At 39.2% G+C, this 17,238-nt stretch overlaps 4 protein-coding genes across 4 annotated transcripts; all 4 read left to right on the top strand.

The window, feature by feature from the left end:
• Nucleotides 1-261: 261 nt before the first annotated feature.
• Nucleotides 262-4,917, top strand: SARC_06388 (hypothetical protein; the record flags this gene model as incomplete). Its single annotated transcript, XM_014299704.1, has 7 exons — nt 262-267; nt 830-967; nt 2,868-2,967; nt 3,470-3,585; nt 3,801-3,869; nt 4,224-4,315; nt 4,836-4,917. The coding sequence occupies 7 exons, from the start codon at nt 262-264 to the stop codon at nt 4,915-4,917; spliced, it is 603 nt and encodes a 200-aa protein (XP_014155179.1).
• A 1,064-nt stretch (nt 4,918-5,981) lies between these two features.
• Nucleotides 5,982-8,756, top strand: SARC_06387 (hypothetical protein; the record flags this gene model as incomplete). Its single annotated transcript, XM_014299703.1, has 2 exons — nt 5,982-6,132; nt 8,431-8,756. The coding sequence occupies 2 exons, from the start codon at nt 5,982-5,984 to the stop codon at nt 8,754-8,756; spliced, it is 477 nt and encodes a 158-aa protein (XP_014155178.1).
• A 972-nt stretch (nt 8,757-9,728) lies between these two features.
• SARC_06386 (hypothetical protein) lies at nt 9,729-11,162 on the top strand. The gene is made up of 2 exons (XM_014299702.1): nt 9,729-10,156; nt 10,356-11,162. The coding sequence occupies exons 1-2, from the start codon at nt 9,758-9,760 to the stop codon at nt 10,977-10,979; spliced, it is 1,023 nt and encodes a 340-aa protein (XP_014155177.1). The 5' UTR covers nt 9,729-9,757; the 3' UTR covers nt 10,980-11,162.
• Nucleotides 11,163-14,804: 3,642 nt separating this feature from the next.
• On the top strand, nt 14,805-16,662 carry SARC_06385 (hypothetical protein). The gene is made up of 3 exons (XM_014299701.1): nt 14,805-15,192; nt 15,586-15,676; nt 16,280-16,662. Exons 1-3 carry the CDS (start codon nt 14,882-14,884, stop codon nt 16,574-16,576), a joined length of 699 nt encoding a protein of 232 aa, XP_014155176.1. The 5' UTR covers nt 14,805-14,881; the 3' UTR covers nt 16,577-16,662.
• Nucleotides 16,663-17,238: the final 576 nt, after the last annotated feature.

Genomic DNA, 17,238 nt, shown 5'->3' with positions numbered 1-17,238 from the left:
ATATATATAGGGTTTTTATATAAAATATATAAATATTATATATATGTATATATGTGTATATATGTAGGGTTTATATATATATATATATATTTATAAATATAAATGTTTGTGTGTGCGCACACAATTTATATATTAGTATATTTAAGTATATATAAATATATACATATATATATGTGTGTGTATGTATAATATATATCTTTATATATATCTATCGGGTTTTTATATAAAAATATATATATATTTGTATATTTAAGTATATATATGTATGTATGTGTGTGTGCATGTATAATATATATCTTTTATCTCTATATATATATGGTTCATATTATATATATATATATGTATATATATAATATACATATTTCCATGGCTACATTATGACATTATTTTCGGTTGATATATGTATATACCTACATTGTGACAAACACACACGCGCACACACATATATATATATATATATTAGATCTAGCAAATATATTATTTACCATTATTATGTATATGTGATTATATATATATATTTATATATGTATATATATATATATATAAATGTATCTTATATATATGTATATATATATAAATGTATCTTATATATATGTATATATATTGTTTGAATTGTATATTCGTGCTGGTAAAATCAATTGCTTCAATTGTCAATTTTGAATGTATTAGAAGCTAGTTTTGAAGATAGCCATTTCCTAGGTTCAGATTTCAGTATAATGGTAGCCGCAAGACTTTTATATGCGATTTAATATGGTCCCAACTACCTGAGCTATATCCGATACAATTATTCAATATATATTAATGTATATATGCCATTCTCTCATTATAGAAAGATAATATCTACACCATTCCCAATCTGTTGTGTGTGAGCCGTGCCGCCGCCTCTCCGTTTGTAGCGCATTTGATTTTGGCTGGACGAAATACCGAAGCATTTGGGCTTCTGTTTGTGGCTGGTTTGACCGATCTGGTAAGTGAACAGTGCTATCCCGTGGTAAATCAAAACTTGAAAGGATGTGAATGGTTTAGCTATAGATGCTATATGGCAACTATGCGAATGTGTATCAGTTATTGGGTGCAATATAGTATCAGTTGTGAGGCACTTCGCACTCAATTTTGGCCGGCCGCAAAACGGAGGTTTTGAAGTTCTGTTTGTGGCTGGGTTAACAGATTTGGGATATGGTGTTGTGAATAGTCGCATCCGTCCATATTCTATCCTCTGGTATAAGCAATAATAGTCTTATAAGTCAATGATTTGGGTTTAAGACGTTCATGCTAACATATATCTAATGTTTAGACTGAGGTGTAATTTGTGTCACATCGATTGGCCAGATGCATGTCTGAATTATTTGGGCGGCTGTATATGGCTGGATAAACAGATATGGTATTTGGATGGAGCTATACGTGGCAGCACAAATGTACCTTATTATGCTGTTTGGTAGTGTGTATCGAGGATTTTAATGTGAGCATCTTTATTTGCATGTATAGTGTAGTGTTCACAACCCACCTTTGCATTTTTGCATGATTGTGACTTTAAGCATCTTAATCTATACCCTCTGTGACTAACGAAGGACACTTTTTGTTTCGATATATATATATATATTGTAATATTTGTGTCGTCCACGTGTAGTAGTGAGTCATGCATGAAGACTCAGATGTACGAGGGGTTAGTTTTGGGTTGAAATACCAGTGCTGTATTGTGTGATATTGGTTTTACACGTACGAGGGATTCAGTATGTGTATGCCAATAGAACTAGAGCATAAACTGTAAGGTAGCGGGGAGTGTAAAGTAGTGTAAAATATAGTTGACGAGTGACGGACTGACGGACTACAGAGGAGACCGGGCACTCGGGATACAAAGAGGTGTTGTGTCAGTAACCAGAGGGGACTGACTGTAGGCAATATCTAGTTAGGACTATATAAGACATGGTTATGAGGTGATCGGTCCTCATAATCTTGTAAGCTATTACACTACTTTGATAGTATAAAGTGTAACGCTATTTCACTCTAAACAGTTCTTGATCTAAACAAGCTAACTCACAAGATATATATATATTTATATTCATGTATATATATATATATATGTATATTTATATATATTTATATATATGTGTGTGTATATTTATATATGTGTCTGTGCGTGCGTGTATGCTTGTGTGTATATGTTTGTATGTATGGATGGATGTATGTATATATTAATTTATATATCAGCATGTATATCGGCTGTGCATTGAGATACTAGATTTCAAGTCGAATCGCAAGTTTTGACGCTTTCTGTGAACTTTGTATTGTATAGTCAGAACATTCTGGGTACATAAGATTATAGCGGGCCATAAACCATTGCGTTTGCGCTCGTGTATTGTGCAGATAGATCTGGTATATGAGTATTGCTTACGTTTGTTCTGGATAGTCTAGCAGCCGCCTGCACGCTGAGCGGGAATGCAATAGTGTTTGCGAATGACACCATACTAGCAACGCACAAATGATTCGTAGCAGTTGTGCTTGTGCATATAGGATTCTGGTGCACAACACGATCATTAGAAGTGCTTAGACATAACAATTCATGGACACGGGCTGTGTGTCTACATCCATACCTTAGGATTACCACCGTTGCTACCAGTACTTAGATCACCTAGTTTCAGGGGAGTGATTGCTCGAAAAATATGTTTCTACCTGGAACAGCTTCTTATTGTCTAAGCTCACGACAGTCTACCCCGCCATGTTCTAAGCCGCCACGTCAGTGCAGTGCTGCGTTGGAATCGTAGCATGTTCAGCAACCTTACGACTACTATTAAAAAAAAATCTATGCGTATGGTTATGCTAGACACAATCAGATTCGATTAACAACTTTCTCCGTGCGTTCGTCACAGTTCGATGGAATGATCGCGCGCCGATGGCCCTCTCAGGCGTCCCGGTTTGGCACAGCACTGGATCCGGTGTGCGACAAGATCTTGATGACCACAGTAGTCGGTGAGTGGGATATAGACGAACAAGATATTCATAGTTGTTAGTATATATGTGTGTGTGCGTGTGTGTGTGATATGCATTTCTATGTAAACACACAAGTATACGTTATATGCCTTACTATCATATTCTCTGTCCTACGCATCAGTGTGCTGCAGCGCACGTTTGCTTCAAGTTTTACCAATCGAACTGAAGAACTGGTGTATCTAGTATACCGGCTAAAAACGGAATGGAGTAGTTTCTAAATGCAGCCTTTGAATAAGTGCTAAATCAAAATACCTTCATCTGCTGTGCTCATCGAGTATCCTCTGGTTTTGTCTATAGAGTAACGTCTCGATAGTAGTCAGATATTGAGCGTTTGTTAACTGGTATTTTTCTACTGCCGATAAGATTTGGAAATACTTGCGGGACGCCTGACAAACGGTTAGCGATGCAGACACAAATCCATATTACTACGAACTCAATCCATACACTTACGTTGCATTCGGTGCCCTTATTTATTGTCCAGTTGCGGAGACGAGTGTGGGTATGTTGCCATGGCAACTAGCAGCGGTCATGATTGGACGAGATGTTGGGCTTGTCCTGGGTGGATTCTGGTACAGATACCTGTCACTCGCCCCGCCGGTATGTCACCGCGTCCTTCCGTACGTACGAATGTACGTATATCTGTGCGTATAGGAATCCCGTCGCGTAAACCAGGTTTTATTTTTAGACTCAGTTGAAAATCATTGCTATCTCAGAGAGTTGTTCGCCTCAAATACACTCGAAGTGAGTTGTAGTTGGCTCGTCTATTTGCGCCTCTAAAACTTGCATTTTCTTCTTCGTCTCGATTTGTGCAGGTCACTTTACACAAGTTCTTCGACGGCAGTCACGGTGCTACTGAGTTCCATCCGACAATGCTGGGCAAGGTGTGTGACCTGCGATTTAAAATAAGAAGCATTCTACTTCCCGCATTAGAGGGCACGTGTTCACGCCTACTTAATCCATTTTGCCCGATACGTGTACCCACAAAAATTAAGATTAATTTACAGACAATTCGTCGCATATGTGAAGGTAAAGTTTCTCTGACTGACTTGAAGTACTTTTGTCGCAAGCACATATTGTCCCAAATTCGTATCCCTTGTTTCCATTGGCAACTACTTTCCCCAACCGTATTTTTATTGTCTAAAAGCTTAATCTGATAGGGCACGGATGCGCGCGTGAGTACAGCAGCGGTTTATTTCAAAGTTGCCATACTGATTACCTGTGCTTCTTTTGCTCAGGTGAACACGTGTCTGCAGCTGCTGCTGATTGGTTCGTCGCTGGTCTACCCACTACTAGGCCTCGAAACGCTCGTGCCCATGGTTGCCTTCCAGTATGTCGGCGTATATATGTGTTTTTGATTTCATCATACTTCTGTGTATTTTGGCTTCCCCGCTGTTTGGCACAGAACCTTGGTTTACTTGTGTTTTGGCTAACCCTGACACCGCATCAAACACTGCAATAAATCGCTTTGTGTGAATCAACGAAATCTGGTCATATATGCTTTTGGGATTTTCATTCTTTCGTGATTGATTTTCGCAAGTTAACACGTGTTAGCTTCACCTATATCTTAGCTGTGGCACGTCATTGGCTTTTTAGTATTGTAGTAAATATATTTCACACACCATTTTTTTTTTTCAGTGCAAGACATGTTTTAAATGACTACATACGTGTCTATCACCTCGTTTCGACATACCTTCATTGTTAATGCATGTTGATGTCGCTGTAGCAGTGCTGTCAGGGCCTTGTCAAGCCTTGGATCCCTATTTGTTAATTTTAATTGAATAATACAACACATACGTAAACTAACTTGCTCTCGTCGGTATGTCTTCTCGGTCTTATGTGACTCATAGGTACCTGGTGGGGAGTACTACCGTATTGTCGGGGCTACAGTATGTGACATCCAACACGGCTGTGCAACTGCACAAACGATAGGCGAGATTTACACAGCCGAAGTGTCACTCAACAATCTAGGTGAGAAGATTTAAAAAAAATTATAACCAAAAGTCTTTCTGTGGCATTCCACCAACAGTCTGCTTATAACGGCATCTGATACAATGTATTCAACACACACTGAGCTTCTCCGGGGGCGCATGGAATGGAATACGGGCCGGTCAGTCTGGTAGCGTCTATGGGTGTAGCAGAAAATGAAATACCGAAGACGGTAAAACTCGCAACACTATAACCGCTGTGATCAAATACCATAGCTAATTCTTCTGTGGTGATTATAGCAAAGTCAAACAGTTGTTACTTTTACTTGCAGAGTTAAACAGGAGACTGCCAGCAACAAACTGACGTTGTATTCACGACTGTGGCCACGATTGCTTCGGTATCGCGAATTGGTTAACTTACAGAGAGAGGCTGTCTGTCAGATTATAGTGGCCTATTGGCGGGCCGGACACCAACCAGGCAGCTGCAGCTGGATTGGCAGTGTGGTCTAGAGGGACCTCTTTGGTAATCGGTAAGGTAACCTATTAGTGAAGCGGACCCCAGCATCACCGCCGGAGATGGAAGTAAAAGACTTAGGGGGACGGTTAGTGGTAATCGAAACTGGAATGAACAAGCAAAACCCACCATGGAAAACGATGGTACAACACAGAGATCGGCATTTCAACACTGTCTACTTGAGAAATCGGACCAGATGCAAAGACTGATACTGCAGGCCACCGGTGATGATACGATTGCAAACGTATCGGAATGTAGTCTACCATCGGTAAACGGAAATATGACGAGTCATGGAAGGTCCCATGCCAAAACACTCATGATATATGTATATAGGGTACTTGCAACGATCGAATCTCAAGGACAAAGACAGTTTCGAATGCCTACACTTCTCAGGACGACCATATGCAGATGTATCTCTGGCTCGGGTCCGAGGCACGGACACATTGCACATTCTTTCTCATCGATGTATTCGGAGGCGTGTCTGCTCAGAGGCCTAGGTCTGACGATAGCTATTCCGAAAGCGGTTACGTGCAGAAAGTGCACCCTACAGAACCATGTTATCACTAGAAACTAAAAGTGGTGCGATGATGCAAATGCACACCGGCGTCGGTTTTACGTCGCAGACGATAACAGCGTCAGCGGCTGCTATCAATCAAGAACCACAGAAGGCTCGAGATTGGCATGAGGGTGCGTTACATACAACAGGTATAAAGTTGTAAACATCATTTCTTTCAGACCGCCCCCGGGATAATCTGGATGAGTTTATTATAGTTCAGTGCGACTCGGCAGTATACATAGCATAGAAAGTGTTTCTATGCAACTAAATGCAAGTGACCCGGTTTCAGTTACTATCTTTCCATTATCTCTAGAGTATTCTAAATACCAACTCTGTATGTGTACAGGGTTGCCTATGCTGTTGCCCAGAAGAGTGTCAATGTGCATATCTCTCTGGAGAATATGTTTGTCTACGTGACATAAATAAATACCTGATATGTCTTTTTTTTTTTTCAAAAGCCGGTCAGATAAGCAAATATGTATAAATATGTCCTGTGACTGCTGTCTTCTCGACAGCATGACCACATCACCACGATTATACAATAATGTTCAATTTAGGAGGCTATGAATAAATAGCTAAAAATTACTTGCGTCAAATTTTTTATTGTTTGTTTTTTTTTGCTTTGTTTGTACACGCCTGAAGCCCAAATACTACAACATACAAACAAAAACCAATAATTACTATCATGGCTGTTTTTTTGTTTTGTTTGTACATACTACAACATACAAACAAAAACCAAAACAATTACTATCGTGACCTGCCAGGCAGCCAGGGGATAGGGCCAGACCGCCAGAGGGCCAGACTCCCAGAGGTCAAGGCCCAAGAAAGCCCCAGAAAGTCAGGCGTCGCTCCTCTCTAGAGTGGTGCCGGTACTGCTACTGTCTCGTATGTATTCCACATCCTACACCGAATCACCGGGGTATTCACATCCTACACCGAATCACCGGGGTATTAGAGCAAAATCAGCAAATGCAAACTATGTAACTAAATAAATACTGGTTTGTGACTTTGTAGTTTGGGCTCGAGTCTCGAGTCTCGACGTTCTCCCCTACTGGACGCACACGAGTACATTGTAGTAATGTACCCTGCTGAAATGCTAATCACTGACTCCCTGGCCCCTGTGGACCTTATTTTATCGCTCTCGAGCAGACAATCAGACACGCTCACCAAATAAATAGTAAATACCAACAGGAGTACAGAACGGGGTTCAATTGGAGTTGAGCAAAGTACTAAGAAGGCCGTACAAATTGCAAAGTACAGACAAACTACTGACATAGCTGATAGCCCTAAATTATACAAGAGGACTATGTTACAGTACACAACCATTTATTTATCACTAAAAGCTTTAGCTATTAGGTCCCTCAGAACTTTAATTTATCCAAATAAGGAACAAAAGCTTTTTATGCCCATTTGAGACCCTGTACATAAATATAGAAAGGCCCATTATATGAAACACGATGTGATACCAGCAGTGGAAGAGATACGGTTATTTCCCCTCCTCCCACCCCCCCCCCCCACCCCCCAACAACAACAACAACAACCAAAAAGAAATTGGAAATCTGGACCTAAAAATTAATATTTCCCCCTCATTTCAGAGCTTTTAGTACCTCATCGACGTCAGCGGTGTTCTATTTTTATTTTTTTCGTCGTTCACCAAAACCGACAATAAAAAAGAAGGCTATGCTAATTTATGCTAAATTTCAGGAGCATCAGGAATTCGAGTCGAGACTCGAAATGATCAAATGAGTCGAAACTCGAGACTCGAGAGCGCTATAAATTTTTTGGTTACATTCTTTTTGAAAAACCAAGAAGTCCCGCTGAGGCCTGAGTGGCAGAATGCGCCGTGCTGAGCACTGCTGACTGGTACATAATATTTAGTACAAATAACTTGTATTTTTATACTTATGTTTTGTTTTTGTTTTTTAAAAACAAAATATAAAAAAGTAATTCTAGAGGGACATGAGCTCGTGATACAGACTCTCAAAGTCTCAAAATAAAAATGTATTTACTATGTACGACAATTGAGATACATACATTGTCTCTCTGAGTCAGACTGAGAGTCATACACTATTACTTTGTTTTAGAAGTATTTTGTTGTATGAAAACAAACGGCTATACCTTTTCTTTAAATAATGACCAATACCTCCCTGTAATAGGTAATTCTGTACAGCCATTTCGTGTGAATATGAGAAGCCACGTGCGACGTGCGGGCAATATTCACAGTCGTTAACTGAGTGGGTTTGTTTTATATAAATCAATATTTTTATATAAATCAATTTTTTAAAGATATATAAAATGAATATTTACTGAATATTTTCGTATTTTTAAATACTGACAGTCTGACGACTGACGTCTGACAGTATGTATTTATTTATTTATTTATTTAGTGAATAGTTACGTATGTAATAATTAATTTTAAAAAAGGTTGGAAAAAATACTGGCCCAAGGCCCAACGGGACCTGGGTGGGAAGAGAGAGACTGGGGATTGGGGACTGGGGATTGGGGACTGGGGACTGGGTACTTGGGACTGGGTACTTGGGACTGGGGACTTGGGACTGGGGACTGGGGACTTGGGACTTGGGACTGGGGACTGGGGACTTGGGGCTTGGAACTTGGGACTTGGGACTTGGGACTTGGGACTTGGGACTTGGGACTTGGGACTTGGGACTTGGGACTTGGGACTTGGGACTTGGGACTTGGGACTGGGACTTGGGACTTGGGACTTGGGACTTGGGACTTGGGACTGGGGACTGGGCCCACTGGGGACTGGTAGAGTGTGGTGGACCCTGGTGCTAACCTCATTACGTTTCCCGTTAAAACGCAAAACAAAAAACAAAAAAGCGTTCACGCTTAAAGTTTATCCTAAATATAGTCCTATGGTTTTACAAATAGGTACATTTTTTGAGGCGGCCTAACTGTTACGAATTGACCTATTTTTTCACTTTGTCTCAGTTATGAATAGTTTCAAATCGCCTTTTCATTGAAAAAGGTCAATTTCTCGTGTGCAAATTTGGATAATTTTCATGGTCGATTTGCCCCCGATATACTACTTTAAAACGCTTAAAAAACAAAACTTTTAAAGTTTATCGCATATAGACAAAACGTATCGAGCTTAGCCCCTGGTGAGTGTGGACGGCTGGACCTCCTGCCTCCTGCCTCCTGGTCCTGGGGCTGAGGAGTGTGCACTAGTGCAGTGAAGAGGAGAGTGGAGACTGGATACTGGACTCACTCTGGAGAGTGGAGTCAGTGGACTGCGATCTATATAACTATGTCCACTCTGTGGTCTCCACTCTACAGTCTGCAGTTCTGTACTCTACACTCTTTAACTACACTTCAGGCCTCGAAAAAAAAGCGCATTTATTTATGTCTGAGACTTGAGAGTGAGGAGACGAAAACGTTAAACATTTTTAACGCATTTTTTGTCGATAGGTTTTTTGGAATGTTATTTTTGCATTTTTTAGACAAATGACGTCCCATATATTGTGAGTGAAGGTACTCCAAGAGTTCAAAAGTACAAATATACAAATAAGGCTATTATATTTGCGACGAACGCTCGAATTGAAACATGTTTTATTCGATTTGAAATATTTTGAATATGTACAATATATTCTTCAAACTAAAAATACATATGAGCAAAATAAATATGCCAGAAATGGCGCACCTCCCAAGATTGACTAAAAATCAACACCGCTACTATAATAGTGCTGCGCGTAAGAGTATATATACAAATCGTAAATGTTTTACACTGCCATTGAATCTATACCATAGAAAAAGATGCTGCAAATATTATTTCCTTTTTTAGCGGGTGCTATAGAGGCGTACTGCATAGCAGTGTCGTTTGTGTCAATCTGGAGCCAAGACTGGTACACGGGTGATGGGGGTTCATATGGAATCGCTACTGGTTGCCAGGATGGCAACGCTACTGCGCAAGTAGGAGATGCTTTCAAACTAAATAGTTTCTGTGAGTTCAGCTGGGGTGATCTAGAGGGCACGACCCAGAAAATTACCGCTTGCTTTTTGTTTGCGGGCGGGGTCTTGGGTATTGTAGCGTTCCTACTGCTACTTATCATGGTGTTTGGACACTACTGTTTCGAAATGAAGCCTTTCGCCGGCATGATGGTGAAGTATATCTGTATCTTGCAATCAATTGCACTTGCTGGAGCACTCATCGCGGTATGTTTTCTGTTGCTTGCGACATAGTGTCACATGTAGTTTATTCCATTCTAACTTTTTCCCCTATCGATATAGCTAGTGTGTCGTTTACGAGATTTTAACAACTCGTGATATTTCCGCCAAAGTTTACCTATTCTAATCGACAAGAACCATCACTCACTCACTCATCTATTGATTTGCGTCTCATGATTTGTGATAGATTGCTGGTTTCTGGCGTTGGGGCACTCCTCCTGACACCAATGTAGGGGCCATGTTTTACTTGGTTGTTTCGGCCGCCGGTGGAGCCTTTATCTGTGCAATCTTGTTGGATTGGACGTACCAATTCAATAAAAGACGCGCTCGCATTGCCCACAAGAAGGCAACTGAGCCTTCCCCTCTAGAGCGTAGCAAGCCTCCAGGATATGGACAAAGCCGTAATGGCAACACCCGTAGCCAACAAGAAGATATATATCATTCACAAGTGAACATTGATGACTCTAAAGCTGATTTGATGGATGATCAAGAAACAGAAGAAGATGCCAGTTCCAGATCTGCCAAATCAGGTAGAACATCCCAGCTAGAAATGGTTGATGAGCACGTGGATGAAGACCCGAGATCCATGAGGTCAATCAACTCATCGAAGTCGGTTCACGAGCCAGAGGAAGATGACAAATCCATCAGGTCAACAAAGTCATCCAAATCGGTTAATGAGCCGGTGGATGATACCAAATCCATGAAGTCAACAAAATCATCTCAGTCGGTTAAGGCTGAGGCACCTACACCTGATTCCAACAACACGCCTACTGCAATCATTCCTCCACCCCCTCCACCACCACCCGTATAAATGCGTTTTATAAAGTGTAACGCGCTTGGAAAATAAAATATCGTTTTTCCAGTACTGGGATTGGAAATGGCCGTCGGGTTCCCATTGTTCACGTGGCTGGGTATATACTTATTACGCGTTAAATCTTATGCTCGATATATGTAAACAGATATATATATATATAGTCTATTAAATTCCATAGCGTCAAATATGTAGTGAGAAAAACGATGACCATTGTCAACGTAAGAACATCTGTTTAAGTATATTGGAACAAGTGCAAAGCCACATGTCTAATATCCATCATCAGTCAAATAGTATCATGTCCCCAGCGCCCAATTGATTGGAGGCATTCACAGTGCTTTGTTGGCATCTCAGCATACCTTAAAGCGATATTTCACTACAACACAAAATCACAAACCCCCATGCCGCAATATTTTTACCTCTTTAGATTCTTCAATCCTATATACGAAGGTCAATCGCAAAGCAGGCAGTCAATAGTCTCTCAGACAGAGCACTGAACTATAGAATACAGTCTCTAATTAAACTTAATATAAATTGTAATTTTGTATTTTTTTAATAAATAGGAAAGCGAGAATATACTTCTGTTCGCCATCATTGTCAGTTCTCAGGTACAGTATCCGTATCACCCTCTATAATAGTCTAAAATAAATGTATTCATATTTATTCAGTCTTCATGGACGGAAGGCTATTTATGTAATATTGGTCAGAATTTCGTAGAGTTGAGACTTGAGACTTGAGCATGTATCATTGTATGCACTATACAGAATACACTGTATACAGTATTACTGTGTGTATCAGAGACAGTGTCAGGATCTCACAGACCCACAGCCTACGGCCTACGGGCCACGGGCCACGGGCCACAGGCCACACTCCACAGACCACAGTTACAGGATCAGTATTAAAAAATACCCCATAGAGGGAATAGACTAAAGAGAGTGAGACTCAGGCTGTGACTGAGTTACTCTGCGAGACCTTAATCGTGCTCGTGAGACTGTGATCTCGGACTGATTTCGGATTTTGTTGCACGAGATTTGGAATTATTAATGTATTCTCCCGGGCCCCCAGACTCCCAGAGCCCAGCCCACTCAGCCCACTCAGCCCAATCAGCCCAGAGCCCAGAGCCCAGAAGGTAGCTAGCTGACCGAAAAGCACATATTTTGCGAAAATAAATATGGCGAAAAATAAAAAATTGGCATATTAATATTTTTTTAAATAATAAATATGCACTGAAAACGTTAAATATAAAATATAAAGTATGATATGAAATTTGGAAAAAAAAATACGTAATACGCGTGTTGCTTTAAGAAATATGGCAAAAATAGTAATATTTGGTATATAAATATTTGAATATGCCATAAATATGCAATATTTCTAAAATATGCCATATTTTTTTATAAATATGCCATATTTCTAAAGTATGCCATATTTCTGAAATATGCCGTACTTTTGAAATATGCCATAAAGTACAATATATTTATATATATATTTACGAAATTTAATATAATATAGTATTTCACGGCTGTATTATAGGAATTGTATGGGCTTATAGCCTGTATTTTGCAGTTCTATCAAATGATTTATATAGGCATATTAGCTGTATTTTGCAGTTGTATTAGAATAATTATATAGGCAGAATGGGTGGTTTGTAGCTATATTAAAGGAATTGTACAGGTGTAGTAGCTGATTTATAGCTGATGCAATAAAATTTCGCATATACATTTTATTTCATATACTATATTATATAATATAATTTGTGAATATGTATTTTGTACATATGGCATATTTCTGAAATATACCATATTTCATATATATATATATATATATATATATATATATATATATATATACTATTTATTTACATATACATTATATATATATATTATCGTCTGTATATATATACATGTGTTTTCATGGACATATGTGTCCATATATATAGTTGTATTACTTCGCAACTATGCGTGAAAGACCCTGTCATTTAAACTAAACCAAATAGGACAAAATAACATCAAAAAATACAAACCCTCATGTTGGACACTCTTTTTGACACTAATGTAGTCGGGTGATACCCGAAAAACGCTTTTTTCATAATACATGCCAATTCGATATTTTGTCTCCTGAGCGCATCCTGGTCACAGAAGACATAATCCACACTTGTCACATTTCCTGCCAGAAGGGACATTGTGAACCTCATAGTTCACAGGCATACAAATAATTGTTCACACCTATCAATAGTATTCTCCTTGAGCTCTGTTACCAATTTCAGAGCTATCGTACCAGTAGTATAGCGTCAGTTGCAATTTAACCTGTTTCCGCTCGATGCATGTTGACCACCTTTTGCAAATAAGGTGGCAAATTGTTACCAATTTGAAAATTGATTGATTTTTGGAACAAAAAAAGGTGGCAAAATATTTATTTTTCAGTTTTATACTTGTGGTGTTGAAATACTGACAAGCAATCACACGTATTATATACACAAGTCAACACATAGATCGTTAGTTTATTTGACTTATATACAGTGACAATATGAGCCCACATGCCCAAATATGCCACCCCAGTGCACAGTATTCAAGTGCAGCTTAATCTGTACATCTTCCTGCTCCCTGCTAAATGATCTTTGTCGAGTTCTATGACTCGGAATGATGGCATTACAAAAATGCGTGTTTAGATGTCATATAACTCATGATATATTTATTATATAGATCTTTTACCTTTTTAGTGTACATAAACCAAGTGGAAGCTTTATACATATATGTTAAATTTTAGTATCAACTATCGCCACACGTACTAAATAGCAAGCTATGTCAATACATAATAATATGAAGTTGTATTTATGTGGAAATATACGAGAAATATTAAATATGAGGAAATTATACGAGAAATAATAAATATGTAACATATCTTTTTGGAAAAAAACAATACGAAACATGCACGAAATATGTTTTTAGGAAAATATGAAATATGAAATAAATATGCCATATTTTTTCATAAATATGGCATATTTTATATAATAAAAAAATATTCCTAATTTTAAATATGTACATATATTTGTATTTCCTAAAATATTAAATACGTGTATAAAACGTTGGAAAATAATATGCACTTTTACGTTTATTTGTATGTGTTCCTCGGTCAGGTAGCTCGCTAGAGTAGTAGTACATAGTAGAAGTCCAGGACCAGAACTGCGGAAGCACTGAAGGAGTGATTGAGGAGTCATTCCGACTCCCACAGTTTACTTTTTCCAAATTTGTACAAAATGGATACACCGCCAAAAAAAAAGCCGAAAGTGTCACCAACGTACGCTGTCGTACCGTCCAGAGTCCAGACTCCCAGACTCCCAGTGGACCAGCAGTGAGCCACTGACAACAGTGACAAGTGTTCAAGACCTAATTATAGATCACAGTACAGACTACAGACTACGCTCTACAGACTGTAACCGAGTACAGTAAATAAATACAGAGTACAGACTGAGGACACACCACACGATACATTGAACAAACATTAACGGCATCATCTGTAATTTTCTGTATTTTACCAGTTTTATCAACCCCCGGTTTTACGATCAAATCATCAAATACGAATACAACGAACTATTATTTACGACATCACAACAAGGCCCTGTAATGTTTTTAAATTTTTGGAGACCAATAAGAATGTATTATAATTATTCCGTGTGGGACAGAATTGAGGTTCAGAGTTCAGACTCTCAGATGAGTCGTATGTAGAATGTGCGAGAAGCAAAATTATTCCGTGTGAATGAAACTCACAAATGTATTTATATTTACATATTTATATATATATATATATATATATATACTTTTACTTTATATTTATATAAATATATATCACTACATACCAGTTATATACGGTCAAGGAATCGTTGTTGTATAGACAAACGCTAAGATATGTTACAAATTATCTTCCCCTTCTTGGCAGGCGCCATCGAGGTATACTGCATTGTGGTTGCCTTTGTCTCTATATGGAGTTCCGATTGGTATAGTGGAGAGGGCGGTTCCTACGGTATTTCCACTGGATGTCATAATGATACAGCTACAAACACTACCAATCTGCAAACATTCGATGTGACTGACTTCTGTGAATTCACCTGGAGCGATCTCGCCAACAACACAGAGAAGGCTATTGCGGGCATGTTGTTTGCAGCTGGTGCCCTTGGTGTGGTTGCTTTCCTTCTTCTGCTAATTATGGTCCTTGGCAGGTATGTATGTATCACTGTTTTTGCTGTGTCCGCACGGATATAAAATGATGTGATGTTTCAAATTTTCTGCAGACTTTTAATGGCCCTTGATATATATATGTATATATATGGATGGATGGATGGATGGGTCGGTGGGTGGGTGTTTTAAGCATTTGTTTCACCATCTCGGGTTTTGTATCGAGGGAAGTGGTGGGTCTACTTCTATGTTTAAAAGTGCATGGTGACTACACTAACATCCCCACATACCCACTCATTCCCCTGGCAGCCATACATAGGCAATATCGAAAACGCTTCGTATAGATTACCGGCCATAATACCGTACCCTCATATACGTACCTTGGGGACTAGATATATACCTCATACTCGCACGATTTGTTTTTATGCATCTTCCAGGTGCTGCTTCCAACCAAAACCCTTCGCTGGTAAGCTAGTGAAGTACATTTGCTTCTTCCAATGGCTTGGCTTGGCTGGCGCCCTGATTGCGGTATGTAGTGTGCTCTTCTTCAGAGAGTTTTATTTTCATTTCAGTTTAATACCCTTTTTAGTTTCATATGTAACTTTCTGCAAAACTCGACCCGACAAAGTACAGCATTCTAATTATAGAGGTGTCTGCCCCTACCAATCGTACTAGAAGCCTCGTACTGCTTTTGTGTTGTTAAATGACAAGTGCGCCGCGATACGCCACCATCATACAAAGAGCTCGCGCGTAAATGCATATTGACGTATGTATTTATGATACAATGCCTCTCGAACGTACAAATTGTGTCAGGTGGATGTGTACATATGCTGAATTCACCGTTATGCACCTCATGATTTTTCGGGTTGTCTAGCGATACCGCATTGTACGAATTTTTCGGAATAGGGAATATACTCACCTGACAGTAGGAGATAGGTTGTTATTTTTGTCGCTGGGTCAAACAATTGGTTCAGGTACTCGTGTGCTTATTAAAAGTACAGTAATATTACGCAGACGACTACCTCTAGTCAAAAATGTGAACATTTACTATTATATTCGCCATCCCAATCTCAAATCTTTTGTACTCGTACATACCTAAATATGCTTGTATATATTTACATTAAATCACAGATTGCCGGTCTATGGGGCTGGGGAACGCCCCCGGGAACAGACGTTGGTTCGATGTTCTATCTAGTCTCTGCGGCGGCACTGGGCGCGTTCATCAATGTCATTATATTAGAGTGGACATACAAGTTCATCACAAGACGTGCGCGTAACGCGAAGAAAAAGGCTGGACAACCTTCACCGCTCGAGCGAAGTAAGCCCCCAGGATACGGCACCCCAGAATATCGCAACAACAACACGGTACTGGAGTCTACTACCAATCTAGACGGCGACGAAAGAACCTCCTCTGTGAATATGGTCTGAGATGGTCTGTAGAGACTATCAAACATAAATATCGTACAAATAAAGGATATCAAATATAACAAAATCTGTGGGCATAGAAAACGGTAATAACTCGATTGTAATCTACGACATATACATTAGTTTAGAGCGCATTTAGTCAATCCATTTGTATCCAACAACATCTACAACAGTTCAAAGAGTATTCAGTCAATCCGATTGTATACAACATCTACAACGGTTCAAAGCGCGTTTAGCCGATCCAAGTGTACTCAACGACGTATACGTTGGTTCAGAGCGTATTTTTGAATGCTCTTCAATGAAATGTGTACACATTTGTGCATGTCATGCTGCTGCCTCCATCCCTTCGTATTCAGTCGTACGGAACTGCCGCGATTGTACTTCTCTGTATTGTCTGGCATTTTTAGATGTCACAGACATACACTTGGTTTATAGGGCAATTCTACACAAGTGGGTTATACTGATTGACATTACAGATAAATATCATTCATGTTCGGAGTCCAAATCAATATCAATTGCACTGACATGGTCGTCATGGTTTGCTCTAGATTTAATCGATAGAATCCTAAGGCAGGTAGATACATGACGCGATATCACAGAGCACTTCTGTGGTACATACATCATATATATATGCACATACATATGTATGTATATATGTATATATA

Source organism: Sphaeroforma arctica (genome assembly GCF_001186125.1).
Source record: "Sphaeroforma arctica JP610 unplaced genomic scaffold supercont1.454, whole genome shotgun sequence".
NCBI classification, from domain to species: domain Eukaryota; class Ichthyosporea; order Ichthyophonida; genus Sphaeroforma; species Sphaeroforma arctica.
The sequence above is the reverse complement of the archived record's forward strand: the minus strand, read 5'-3'. Positions and strand labels throughout refer to the sequence as shown.